The 13,779-nt window shown below is 38.8% G+C and overlaps 2 protein-coding genes across 6 annotated transcripts; one reads left to right on the top strand and one right to left on the bottom strand.

Moving 5' to 3' along the window:
- Positions 1-5,522: 5,522 nt before the first annotated feature.
- Positions 5,523-9,039, top strand: LOC112712209 (protein CHAPERONE-LIKE PROTEIN OF POR1, chloroplastic). 5 transcript variants are annotated; one of them, XR_003157722.3, is made up of 4 exons: positions 5,870-6,549; positions 7,349-7,706; positions 8,322-8,447; positions 8,616-9,039. XR_003157722.3 is itself a non-coding variant. In XM_025765032.3 (3 exons), the coding sequence occupies exons 1-3, from the start codon at positions 6,193-6,195 to the stop codon at positions 8,789-8,791; spliced, it is 891 nt and encodes a 296-aa protein (XP_025620817.1). In that variant the 5' UTR covers positions 5,523-6,192; the 3' UTR covers positions 8,792-9,039. The 5 variants fall into 5 exon arrangements, 1 of the variants encoding a protein (XP_025620817.1); XR_003157720.3 differs by having other exon boundaries at positions 8,322-8,486; XR_011866115.1 differs by having other exon boundaries at positions 8,229-8,447.
- Positions 9,040-9,536: 497 nt separating this feature from the next.
- Positions 9,537-13,314, bottom strand: LOC112712207 (protein ALTERED PHOSPHATE STARVATION RESPONSE 1). Its single transcript, XM_025765029.3, has 4 exons — positions 11,658-13,314; positions 11,188-11,408; positions 10,675-10,898; positions 9,537-10,574 (listed from the first exon to the last, which is right to left on the bottom strand). Exons 1-4 carry the CDS (start codon positions 12,664-12,666, stop codon positions 9,704-9,706), a joined length of 2,325 nt encoding a protein of 774 aa, XP_025620814.1. The 5' UTR covers positions 12,667-13,314; the 3' UTR covers positions 9,537-9,703.
- Between the last annotated feature and the right edge of the window lie 465 nt (positions 13,315-13,779).

The following is a 13,779-nucleotide window of genomic DNA, read 5'->3' as shown; positions in this document are numbered from 1 at the left end:
TAAATAGCGGACTTGCCTCTTCAGATTCATTTCCTTCCTCCAGCTCATCTTCTGAGTTTGGAGGCGTCTTCATCTCCTCCGAGTGCCAAGAATTGGTGCCATCTGAGTCAACACCTGGGTCTAGTCCATCCTCTGCCCCTTCATGAACACAACCCACAAACCCAAGGTCAACTTCAGCGTCGCTCACCTCCTCTACCAAACCATCGTCTTTATGTAATATCTTTTCCTTTCCTTTACCTAGTGGATTAATATTTCTCTTACCCACCGCTGCATGTGTCATGTTTCTCTTAATCCTACTCCCATTTTTAGGATCATTTCCTGTAGCCTCAGAATCAGAGGAACTACCTCATCCAGACCTGGCTTAAACATGCTATCCTCTTCACTGTCAGAGGAATCAGAAGATACATCAAAGGGAACTTCATTGTTAAACACTTTGCTACTAAATCCTCTAGCAGCAGAACGTGTACAGGATCTCCTAGAAATACTTGGTCTCTTGGACAGTTTCTGCTTGTTGCTCTTATCTGGTTTATCTGGTTTGGTGAGCTTGGTGAGCTTGGTGGGCTTAGTGGGCCTGGTGGGCTTTTGGGAGTTGGTCTTCTTGAGAGGTTTGGTTGTCTTGGAAGGATTAGCAGTTTTGGAGTGTGATGGTTGTGATTGCCGTGGAGATGTTTTGTTTTTTTTTGGACTGGATTTGCAAGCAGTATTGGGCACAACCTTAGGGATAGGAGCAACTATGAGTGCATGAGTCTGTGTTAGTGGGGGACTCACATCAGTATCTGTACCTGCATTACACCCCTATCCACCATCATCATCCAAGTACACAACTGTGTTATCTCCATCTAACACCTCCGGCACTGACACTGTATACTCAAAATATATATCAATCAATCCCTCATTTGTCCTAGCACAATTCACCATCTCTCTTATCTCTTTGTCAATGTTTACATTCCTCAACCCATTATCCAAACCTTTTCCAGGAACATGCCACCAGCACTGTTTTATGTCATCGTACCCAAGCTCCTTATGGTAGTTCTATATGTAGAAGACATCTAGAGTATTAGTGTCTAGATCACCTAAACAGGCCTTGTTGTCCGGAGAATATGTCATAATCCCTTCTGCATTTTTTTTGAAGTCACCCCCATGATGAAACATGATGTCCAACTTCTCCTCCATCTGCAAGAAATTTAAAATTTTTACAGTATACAGGGAGAATTTGAAAGCCTAATCATGCATTAAAAAGGAAAAATAATCACCACAAGAAAATAGATTTTTCCAAACCTCCATACATCTTCCTGTTTCATCCCTGTTTCATTCGAGTATTACAGCAATCCCACAAACCCCAACCAAGATTCAAACCCTAGTCACTACAATGACACCAAAACTCTAGAACCTCAACTACACTGACCAATGCTATGATCAACCAACACTGTATTCAAAATGTAAAGTAAAAAAAATGAAGGTTACCTTGAGTCCGATCACAACGTCAGAACCTCGTGTTTGTGGTGAAGGAAGGGAAGGGAAGAATGATAGCAACTTCTGATTAGATGACTTCTTCTCTCAAATTTTTGTAAACCCAGCAAATACAACCATACGGCTACGCCATTGATGGGGAAATGAAGAAGAAGTCAGAGGGTGGAAGAAGAAAAGACGAAGTGTTTGTGTTGGGGGAGAAAACTATTTTTCATACTAAGTAACAACTATACGGCGTCGTTTTTGGCTTTCAAAGGCGCCAAACCCAAAACGACGTCGTTTTGGACACGTCCCACGTGGCAATCCGAGGCCACGTCAGCGCTCCGGTGATGAGTCATCACCTGAAATATGGCCAGGGACTAGTTTTAGTGCTCGGAGCTCTATCTGGGGGGACTACAATAGAAAAATCGGGATCTTAGAGATTACTATGAGTAATTGCGTGAATCTCAGGGACTACTATGGGTATTTACTCAATGATAGAAGAAGCCTTTAACGAATCGGCCCATATGATCACGAAAGATCCCACCACAAACAGCATTATTATTGACACCGAAGAAAGAGCCATCCACATTTAATTTAATGGTGTTCTCAACTGGTGGCAACCACTTAATTAAAGCCCCTGTGCTTTCATATGTTCTTGGAGAATTTAAAGATAATGTCTAGCCAACTTTAGAATATCCTTAGACCGCGCCGTGATGGAGCAAACTGCAACTCTGGGCTTCACATGAATATCTTTGAAAAACATCCTATTGCGAAAGAACAATAGTGATGAAGAACACACCCCAAAAACCATCGGTCATTCGTTAGTAGAGAAAAAATTATAAATCAGTCATTCATGTTTTGACAAATTGAAAAAGAGATTTCGATCTACATAGTTAAGGAGCAAGAAATTCCAGATCAATCGTGCAAAAGGACAGTCCCTTAAGAGATGAAGGACAATTTCCTCCACACCTTGACACCTCTGATAAGAAGAGATGTTGATCACGAGTCTCCTACTTTTGGTAACATTAGTAAGTAGAGCCTCTTTCGCAGCTAATCAAAGAAAGGTGTTAACCCTCTCAGGACCCTTTCACTTCCAAATCAGCCGAAACACTTGATCAGGAGGAGAATGGTCTTTTATGATGGAGGCGTATGTAGTTTTTAGATTGAAGGTGCCATCAGAGGAGAGAGTCCAAGCAATCTAGTCATTTTCCTTCCAGGGTGAAGGGGGAGCCATTGCAAGGATTTACTTCACTACCTCTTCCGGGAGCCTCTCCCTAAGCTTAGCTTCATCTCATTGCCCTGAAACCAAAAGGAAATCATTTAGAGTCGAAGATAATTCTCTAGGACCCAATTGTGGTTCCAAAAGCATATGCTTGAGCCACTCCTAACCCGCTAAATGATGTTAATATTGACATCTTTCCAGTGTTGCACACCCCTTTCCAGAGATTCGAATCCGTGTTTCTCCTCAAAATTTATGAGATAATGTATGTGCCACACTTATACTTGGATCGAAGGACCTTAGCCCAAAGATTGTCCTTCTTTTCTATAAGGTCGTAACCAGTTTTGATCATAAATGCATGGTTCAAGTCTCTGGCATGATGGATCCCCAAGCCCCCTAAAGGTTTGGCTTTACTAACGTTCCAACTTATGAGATGCATCTTCCAGATATTGTCTGTACCTCCCCCAAAGGAATTTCCTACAATGAGCATCAAGAAAATTACAAGTATGTGATCGAATAAAAGAAGTTTGTATGGTATAATGAGGTAAAGCAGTAAGGACAGATCTCACCAAGGTTGCTATTCCTGCAAGGGAGAGGGAGGACGCTTTCCAATTATTAAGCCTGGTCTGTAGCTTACTGAATAACCCCTTATAGGTCTCTCGGGTGGTTTTGGAGTGCAGAATAGGGACTCTACGATACTTTTGCAGATCACCAGTGATAGAGAAACCAAGAGCCGAGCTTATTTCTTCTTTAATAGTATGCCCCACATTGTTAAAGAAGTAGACACGAGTCTTTCCATTACTAACTTTCTACATAGAACTGACACCAAAAACTTCCAGAACTCTCGTTATTAGCTATATTTTCTCTATAGTGGCCACTGCAAAATGAATGAGGTTGTTCGCAAAACAGAGGTTGGAAAGATCAAGTCCTTCCTTGCTGAGCTTTATAGGCTTCCAGAATTTCGTATCCACAGCTGCACAAATGAGATGAGAGAGGCGTTCCATACAAAGCACGAACAGATAAGGCAAGAGAAGATCCCCCTGCCTAATACCTCTGGTAAAAAGGAATCCATCCAAAGCTTCACGGTTCCAGAGGATTCTCATCTTGGCAGTGGATATACAAGCATGGACAAGGTCAATCGTGTTCTAAGGAAAGCCAATGTTCTGAAGCGTGTCTTTAATGAAGCTCCACTTGAGTCTATCATAAGCTTTCTCAAGACCAATCTTAATGGTCATCCATCCTTTCTCGCCTTTCTTGATTCTCATAGAATGCATGACTTCTTGGGTAATAGTTAGGAACACTACCTGTCCTCTTAAAGTCATGCAATAGAGCATTGAAGTCCTCTATGGTACACCATGGGAGATTACTACTATCTCTCAGGTCATGCAAGCTCTCCCATAAATAATTCTAAGATGTCTATGCGGGCTACCAAAGTTCCTCGATATTAAGAGCCATTGAACAGACCAAAGCAGAAACATTCAATTTCGCTGCCATGGAGGCATCTTCCGAGAACATTAGTACTTTTCCTTTTGCACTTTTGCTACTCACTGCAACACTCTCATCTAGTGGTTTATCTGGTGGCCCAACTGTAACTCCATCCCTAAGTCTCGCAGAGGTTTCCGAAGAACAGTTAGGGACATTAGATGTGGGGGGGGGTGGTTGTCCATGTGGCTAATCATGACAATTTGATTCTTCTTTATAAAGCCGAAGGCTTCCCATTGTTTCTTCTTGAGATCCCTCATTCTAGCAAGCATGTCCACCTCCATCTTCCTCAGGTATGAGTTCTTGAGTTTCAGAGAGGAGTTTTCATTATTTTTTGAGATTTAGTATTTGAGATAGATTTTTTTCAAATTCTTCTGTTTGGGCTTAAACCCCTTCTTGGACATAATAGGCCCAATCTTTATGGAATAGGCCTTTTTGGACCCTTGGGGTTTTTTTTCCTTCACCAAGCCACAATGTTTTCCTAACCTCAGTCTTACCTGTTTTGTCTTCTATTTTGGTTTGTTTTGGGTGTGGCTTATCTTGCATGGTTTCAATATGAGTACCTTGTACATGTACGTTTTCGTCGACGTCACTACCAGATTCACCTTTCTCTTCGTTCAGGATATCAAAACGCAATCCCTCTCTTTACTATTAATAGGAATTCCTTTAGCACTTGCCTTATTCGAGTGTGATTCTTTCCCCAAATTGCTCCTTCAATTTTCAATCAAAATCTTTTCTTGCTTCTTCCTTATTGGTCATTTGACTATCATCCAAGGCCCAAAATGAGGGAAACTTTGATCGGCCTTAACTTTCTCCCCCAAATCGAAACTTTTCTGAATCATGGTTTCCATCAGAGAGCTAGTCCATCCTTTCGCTGGTCCATCCTTTCGCTGGTCCATCCCCTCCTTGACTGGATGCGGCGACTAAACTCGGTTGCTGGGTCTTAGTGACGAAGATTTTAGAGCACTGATCCGCCTTGTGGCCATATTTTGCCACATGAAAAGCATATAAGGTGCAAATCTTTATATTCAATGTTAAGATTGTTGTCCAGAACAGAGATTCTAGAAGCTAACTTCCTTGTCAGATTGATTTCAACGCAAATCCTTGCGAACCTGTCTCTAGAGTGAATGGACCTAGTATGATCAATCTTCAGCATATTACCAATAACAGAGCCAATCTTCCATAAAAAGTGGTGGTTATTACAATTCAATTGGCAGATTAGGAATTCTAACCCATACCGCAACTTTCCTTAACGTACTCTCCAAGAATAGAAAAAAAGGCTTCCAACGTTGGACGATTAGGTAATGCACAACAATCATCCATGGACCTCTAAGAAAAATATAAGAATAATCCTCTTCTTCTTAAGAGTGTACCAGAAAGTAGTCACAATTCATATCTACATAACTTTTATAGTTTTTTTATTCATTCAATCTCTTTGAAAACGTTGCTCCATGAATGCAAAATCAATTCTCTTTCCAATGAGCTTCACCATTAAAGCCGCCTTCCATGACTTACAGTCTTACACCAATCGTCAAATTCATCCTTAAACACAAAAATCACCGGACATGGATCGAAAGGATTACTCCTGTTCTTCACTTTACCAAGTCCGCCTCATGTGTGAAAACCTTAGTAGAGCTCTCTTTCACTGAAGCGCACTCGTCTTAAAAGTCTCTTCCATGACACATATATAAAACCAAAAATTCACCAAAACAAAACAAGCCAATATTCCTACAAACCAAAATTCATGTAACGTAGAAGCAAAAGAAGTGGATATAGGAGACAAGACGCCACTTGTGTTAACGTTTAATAAGGATAATGATGACGAAGATATTAACTAGCATCAACGGTCAGAAACAAACCAAATGTGGCGCTACATGCTTCCGTTCCGTCTCCGTTAAACTTAAAACTATTTCAAGTTTTCAACACTTCACTTCTCTTTTTTTTTCTTCTTCACTTTCTTTCTCACTCAGATTAAGTTAAAGCCTCACACTCTCAATTCAATTTCTTTCACAAAAATAAAATAAAATAAAATAAAATAAATGTCTGCCACACTTTCCGTCCGGCCCGACCGCCTCTCATCCGGTTCAGCCTTCCCCGGACATCCGGTTCGCCGACTCGACGGTGTTCCACTCGGAAAGCCGATCGTCACCGAACCATGGCGTGGCGCCGCCTCCCTGCAGACGAGGTACTGGAGGAGGCTAGCGCGGCCGGCGAGGACGGTGGCGCCGGTGCAGGCCGGGTCGAGAGCGGACGACTCGTCGGCGCCGTTCGAGATGTCGGTGGAGAGCGCGCTGAAGCTGCTCGGAGTGTCGGAGGGAGCTTCCTTCGAGGACATACTCCGCGCCAAGAACTCCATCGTCGCTTCCTGCAAGGACGACCACGAAACTATCAAGCAGGTTCTCTTCTTCTTCTTCTCCTTCTTCTTCTTCATTCTTCGATTTATTTGTTTGTTTTTAATTTTCTCGCGAGTTTCGGATAATTCGAAACGGTTATTCGGTGATTCTCATTCGCATTTTAATAATCACCTCCTATTGTGTGGTATATATTAGAAAGGAAAATTCTAGATTTTGGTTTATAGGTCTGAATTTGCTTGTAGTGGTTTAAATTGCGTTAGATTATGTTGTCATGATAAGGGAGTTAAAAAATTGGATGGATGAGTGGTTAACGGCTTTAACTGATTTTAGATTTACTAGGGATTAGGGAACTTTACTCTTTAAGTTAGGTAGTGTGTAATTTATGTGAATAATTCAGCTGATTTATATGGTTAATCAATTGCCCGTTCTGGCTTTCCAAATGATTAATAGTTGAGTTAGTTAAATAATTTGGTTAAATACATGTATGTGAAGTATCAGTGCACAATGTCTCTATGCAACTATATCATGAATGAATGTGATTTTTACTTTGTGGCGTTCTTTTTCCACCCTGTAATCTCTGTGTTTGGGTTATGTGTTTGATAAGAGGCCTAAAGGAATGATGGGGATTACTCCATCTTACAGTTTATATGAACATGCAGCCATGCACTATTCTGTTTGCCTTTTTTTTTTTATTATAAGGTCAGTACTTTTGTGTTGTTATCCCGGGGGTTGGCATCGAATTTGTTAATATCTCGCTTTTTCGGTTATGGTTTACTCTCTTATGAATCTAGATGAAGTGTACTCCCTTATCGATGCATTTTGTGGGATTTTCTTTTTCTAGGTTGAGGCCGCGTATGACATGTTGCTTATGCAGAGCCTAAGCCAGCGGCGGGCAGGAAAAGTAGTGAACAGCAGTGTTCGCTATGCTGATGTCAAACGTGTTAAGTCCCCAGCTGTGGGATCAATGCCTCAATGGTTGCAATCCACCATGAAGAATTCCCCTGTTTCAATTGTGTCACCTTCCACTAGTGATTTAGGCTTACAAGCTGGAGTATATGGTGCATTGATGGGTTTAACCTATATCAACGGGACTTCTACACCCTCTGCTGGTTATGCTGGGGCTGATGTTCCTGGACTTATCTTGGCTGGTAGCTTTGGAGCTTCTCTGTACTTCATGACCAAAAAGAATGTTAAGTTAGGTAAGGAGACTGATTGTCAGGTTGTTACATTGCAAAATAATTTTTGTTTCATAAGTATTTCATATTGACTTGAATGTTGGAAGGCCAAAATGTGTGGGAAAACAAGAGGAAAGGAAAATGAAATTCTGAGTTTTATTACCTTCTTTACTTTGTTTAAACTGTAAAATGAAGACTGATATGCAGATGAAACCAATGAGGGCTATGAATTAACTCCATCTCTTGAATTTTCTGAAAACAGTTTTTTGATGTAGGATTTTGTTCTGCTTGTTGTCTAGGTTTCTGACCTAATGCAACTATTTTTTACATAATATGATCATCCGTGATAAAATATTTAGAGAAAGTTATAAGCTAAGCTTATAGTTATCCATAAAAGCACCTTGTGTGCTGAACTTCCTCTTGCATTGTAATGAGTCCTGGAATACACAATCAATAACTGCCATGTTAGTGTGGCTATTACATCAGACCTTATCCGAAGAATGAGACCAACCTATTGTTTTGACTTCATTTTATATGTTCTTCCAGCTTTCCAGTATTGAATGTAAAAGAGACTGGGTTTACAGGAAAAAGATTGTAATTTTGGTGCTGCTAATCTGAATGTTGGTTACTCCTGTTTAGAGTATGTCACATGAGGAGGGCATTATTTACTAAACATGAAGATTATGCCAATGAAAATGGTTGTCTCTGGAGGACTTAGAAGTTAGAACTATCAAATAAATGTGGCAGTTAATGTAGTTGAAAAAGGTGATCACCTTGACAAATGACAAATGGTTGCTTCTAGCTGTGGGTGATCCTGTCAGACCTTTTGCCTCTTTCTTCCAACTCTGTTTAATTCTTATGGATTATCATAACCACTATTCTTTGAATTCTCATTTGGCTCTTTTTTACATTGTTCTTATCTTTTTTTTGCAGGGAAGGCTACAGTTATTACCATAGGAGGGCTCATAGCTGGTGCAGTAGTAGGATCGGCTGTAGAGAACTGGTTGCAGGTAGATATTGTCCCATTTATGGGCATTCACTCCCCTGCTGCTGTTGTTAGTGAAATCATAATTATTTCTCAATTCTTGGTTTCTCTGTACCTAAGGTAGAGATAGAAAAACACATGACCATGTATTAAAATGTGAAATTGTAATTATTTATTTGCTTGCAGCATGATCATACCCAAAGTTTTTTTCTTTAATCTTTTTTCCTCCCCTTAGGATGTGAAACCATTGAATATGTACAAAACTTTGAATAGAATGTAGCTGCTTATCTTGGCAATTAAGAACCATGAAACTTATATTGGATGGAGGGAGATGTATGATCATTATTGTTTAGTAAGCATTTTGCAATTCCATATTGATTTCTTTATTGTTTAATAAGCATTTTGCAAACTTATATATATGGGGCATATTTTGTTTGGGTGTAGGTTGAAAATTTGTGTTGGTATTTACATAATCTTTTGAAATTGATCTCGACCCTTAAATGTATTATTTGGTTTCCAATAATGCCTCACGTGTGAAGTGTTTTTCTAGGCAGAAAGGAGCATTAAATATTACCTTTTAATCTTTTATGAACAATCAAAGAAATGAGCAAAGATGTTATAATGGCCCAAGCAAACAAAAGGAAAGTTAGCTTTGTAGATGGTGCGAAATTGGATTAGTAACTTAAAAAGATGGCAAAAATATGGTTCCTGGAGAACACTACTATTCATAATATTTTATACTTGTGCTTCTATGCTACCTTGGTTACTACAGATTTCAAAGATTTCCACCCTTTTAATCCCATACAATCTGCATTTTCTTGACCTCTTACCTTCTAATGGTGAATACGGGAACAATATAATACAAATAATTAAACTAGAAAAAAAATGCCAAGTGCCAACTAATACCTTAAATAATAAAATTGAGGTCTCAGCGAGCTGCTTCGACACAAACACAACACAAATAATAGTATCATAATTACATAAACCATTACAACACAAATATATCTCAACCTCACTACTCACTAATCTAATGCAGTTATTGTCCATTTTTGTTGCAATTTTCAGCATTGCAGCCATCACCCTCTATATACCCAATGTTCCCAACCTTGCCACCATTTTCACTGCAAGCAACAAGCTCATTGTACATTCTCTGTGATGCTTTGGAGAACTCGGTTAGGGATTCAAACACCAAAGAGAATCCAGATTGCAATCCACGTAGTGTCATCCTTTGTGTTTCTTGCATGCAACTTTGATGCTTCTCTTTCTCTACCTCCAGTTTTCTTCTCAGTGTCTCCAACTGATCATCATTCCTCTCCATCAAGCTTTCTTCTTGATCTTGATCATGATTACTTCCCGCCTCTGGTTTTGGGTCCATTACTTGCAACTCAAGCAACTTCATCTTTGAATCTTTATGCAAACTTAACGACCTTCTTTCCAAGTCTTTTGCTAAGATATCTACTTTCCTTTTCTGCTGCAACTCTTCACCCTGCTGATGCCAAAGAGCTCTCACATCCTTCGCCATGCTTTTCAATGCAAGCGATACCATTTTGTCGGGTAACTTTTGCAGGGAATTTAACCAATTGCTGCATATCACAAGTAGTGGTGGCCCATTGGCTTGATGATATGGCATGGGTACATCTTTGCTTCTCGAGTAGAATTCGACTTCTGGGACTATAAACTTGCTCAGCCAACTGTGAAGAGCTTCAACATATGCCTTTTGAGCAGCAGTGTACTCTCTAAAACACATTCGCCAGTTTTGAAGCTGTGTTTCGAGCTGAAGAGTCGCCAACCGGTGAGATTGATTGCAGAATTTCCCGAATGTGGGACATGTGAAAGACTTCACTTCAGAAAGAATCATCTTCTGAGTTTCATGGGATTCCAACATAACTTTCCACGATTGTGTCAAACTGCATACATTGCATTAGGAAAACGGAAAATAAGAAACCAACCAGTCTCAAAATTGTTGAGTCCATTTAGCCTAGTTTCCAGTAGTATATATTATCTCACCCTTTCAATAGTTCAACAATTTGAGGCTGTAACTCTTCATCTCTCATTTTCTGAATTCTTTTTGAGATTGATTCTGCACGACGTATTGCAACCAAGATACCAGCATATAGATCTTTCGCAGCAGCTTTCGTTTTGTCCATACTAGTTTCATCATCTCCCTTAACATTTTTGTTTCTCAACTGTGCACATTTTTTCTCATAATTTTTCCTGATGCTATCTCCAGCCTAAGGAAAATTTCTCGGTGTCAACTCGAATGCAAGATGGGACAAAGAGGAAAACAAGGCCAGGAAGCAGGATTGTAAAATCTAGTACATATTCCAAAGTATCAATCACAAAATATTAACACAAGCTATAATATTCCAACTAGTAATTATTGTGGATATGTTTTTCATCACCTTTCTAAGTATGCTTCTGAGGAAGCAGAACATGATAAATAATGCAGATGATTCAACTATAAGCGATATCATCATTGTAAAACAGAAAGTATAACTTCAAGCAGAAGTAGTACCATACCTTAACCTCCTCAAACAACTTCTTTTCCCATTCATATAACCTTCCTAAGGTTAATAAATGACTTCCTGAATCCATTCCACCATAATCATCAAAGAGATCATTCTTATATTCCACCCAAGTTGATGAATTTTTCGTATACGAAACCACAAGACTCTTGCATGAGGATGGCCTAGATGACATGGACTTCCATGTTATTGCCTGAATAAGTTTGGTTGAACTTTCTGCATTAACATCACATGTTGTTTAAACTTTCTCAAGGCATAAATAATAGTGAAGTGCAAGTGAAAGAGGATCATAAAAAGTGCATCAATGTATCATTTTCAAGAATCATAGAGATGAAATAAGCAACTAAAGTGCACAAATCATACCCTATAAATCATACCCCAGTATTTTGTAAATATTCCTATAAACAAATCACATAAATTTTTCTGAGATAACAGAAAGAAGACACAGTGAAGAGAAGGAGGCACCTTTTATTTCATCCAAACTAGAATGAAGTGGAATCCTATTAGCCTCAAGCATCTTTGTTAGATCCTTTCCAGAATCATAAGCCCTCACAAAATGATCTTCAATGTCCTTCAAAGCCTCAAGAAGTTCTCTCCCTTCACCTTCTGTCTCAAGAACAGCAAGCCCTCTCTGCTCACCTTCATCCACACCCTTCACACTCTCACTCACCACGTGCTCCTCACGTGCACTATTCCTCTTCTTCTTTTTCTTATTCTTCTTCTCTTCAAAAACATTCACCACCACCTTGTTCACATCAACAACCTCCTCTTCTTCTCTTTCTAGTACTTCTTCTTCTAACTCTGGAATCCCTTCCTCCTCCCTCACCACCCTCAAATCATCATCTGAGTTCCCCCGGTATCCACTGATAACCTCATTGGTTCTCATAACATCAAAAGGGTTGAAGAAATCCCACCCAAAATCCCTCTGTGGTGATGGCATTGAAGCTGCCATAGGCATAGACATAGGCATAGGCATGTGCATGTAGTAGTACTCACATGGCTGCTGTTCTTGTTCTTGTTGCTGCTGCTGTTGTTCATCTTGCACTTGTTCTCTCTTACATTGAGCTTCTTCTTCTTCTTCAACCTTGTCCTCCCTCTCTTCCTCAGAACAAGAAGAAGTATCGCATGGGCCACAAGGTGGTGAAGCAGCAATGGCTTCAACATGCTTTGTCTCTGATGGAGTCTGTTGAAGGAACATGGGGTTGGTTATCACATTCTGAGAAGGAGGAGGAGGAGTAGGAGGAGAAGGAGAAGAAGGAGGGAAAGTTATGAGGAAAGGTGAAGAAGGAGAAGAATGGCGTGCAACAAAGAGTTTAATGGAAGCAGCAACAGCATAGAGAGAATGAAAGTACTTGCAATGTGCCTCAGCAAGTTCATATCTTTTATCCACTGCTAACTTTAACTGCTTCTTTCTCTCTCTACACATGGACACCACTTCTTCTTCTTCCTCTAGTTTTGATGCTACACACCCCATTCTCTCTCTCTCTCTTAATGTAAAAAAAGAAGATGGGGGTGTTTGAAGTGTTTTCTTAGAACACTACTTTTGGAAGATGGAGGGAGAAAGGTTTTTGCTTTATGGAATGTGGTGTTGTTTTCTCTGACAGATAAAAGGAGAGAGCTTTCCCAGATATGAAGAAGGAGAAGGAGAAAGAAAAGGAGCAAGTTCAAAGAAAAAAAAAAAGTGCTTTTTTCTCTTCTTTACCTAGTTTAACGTGTGACAACAAAACCATTACATTCCTCTTTTTGTTCATGCCAAACAATTAAAAAAGAAAAAAAAAATAATGCAGATAGTTACAACTTACAACCCTTTTCATCTATCTATCTCTCCAGTTTTTTCAGCAGCTATTTCACTTCTTCTTCTTACTTGTTAACATTAACAACAATAGCATGGAGCTACAAGGAACAACAAGAAAAGCAAAAGGAAAACAAACAAAAAAACATAGTAAAATGAGAGTTTATTAGATATTACTATATTAGTGACTTAGCTTATTAATGAAATAATGTAATCCTTGAAAAGAGTAGCATTAACAGCAAATATGATTAATAAAAGGAAGAAGAAGTGCAAGTGTGTGAGTTGAGAGAGAGAGAAAGAAAAGAAGGTAGGGGCTCGAGAAAGAGAAAGAATGACATAAAGACAGGCTTCTAGTGTTTGGCAATTTGCAGATTTTTTGCACTTGATCACTTGCCTACTACTAAACCATCCAATGAAATTTTTTTTTTCAAAGATTTATATAATAAGAAAGTGATAATTTAAAAATCGTTAAATCTGTATTTTATATTATAAGTTTCATTATTTTAATTTGAAAATAACTATAAATATATTTTTTATTTTAAGAATTAGTTTTTATCATTAACTCATTTAATAATATTTTTAAGTATATACTCAAATAAATTCTTAAAGAATTTTGTGTGAGACGTTTTTGTCTCTAAAAAATTTTATTATATTGAATTTTTTAAATTTTTCAAAAATAATATATATAAGTTTTCATTTTAGTCAAATTTATTATTTTTATTTAAACAAATAGATCTTAGAATATATAATAGAATGAATTAGATGTATTACTTTTATAAAGTTTAAAAACTTTTA

Source organism: Arachis hypogaea, chromosome 9, assembly GCF_003086295.3.
Source record: "Arachis hypogaea cultivar Tifrunner chromosome 9, arahy.Tifrunner.gnm2.J5K5, whole genome shotgun sequence".
Taxonomy (NCBI): Eukaryota; Viridiplantae; Streptophyta; class Magnoliopsida; order Fabales; family Fabaceae; genus Arachis; species Arachis hypogaea.
The sequence above is the reverse complement of the archived record's forward strand: the minus strand, read 5'-3'. Positions and strand labels throughout refer to the sequence as shown.

Excerpts from the sequence above, each read along its gene's own strand:
- LOC112712207 (XM_025765029.3), bottom strand. The coding sequence starts at position 12,666 with ATGGGGTGTGTAGCATCAAAACTAGAGGAAGAAGAAGAAGTGGTGTCC. Across the intron at positions 10,899-11,187 it reads AGTTGTTTGAGGAGGTTAAG|GCTGGAGATAGCATCAGGAA; the intron begins GTATGGTACTAC and ends AATTTTCCTTAG. Across the intron at positions 10,575-10,674 it reads ATTGTTGAACTATTGAAAGG|TTTGACACAATCGTGGAAAG; the intron begins GTGAGATAATAT and ends CAATGTATGCAG.
- LOC112712209 (XM_025765032.3), top strand. The coding sequence starts at position 6,193 with ATGTCTGCCACACTTTCCGTCCGGCCCGACCGCCTCTCATCCGGTTCA. Across the intron at positions 6,550-7,348 it reads ACCACGAAACTATCAAGCAG|GTTGAGGCCGCGTATGACAT; the intron begins GTTCTCTTCTTC and ends TTCTTTTTCTAG. Across the intron at positions 7,707-8,615 it reads CAAAAAGAATGTTAAGTTAG|GGAAGGCTACAGTTATTACC; the intron begins GTAAGGAGACTG and ends TTTTTTTTGCAG.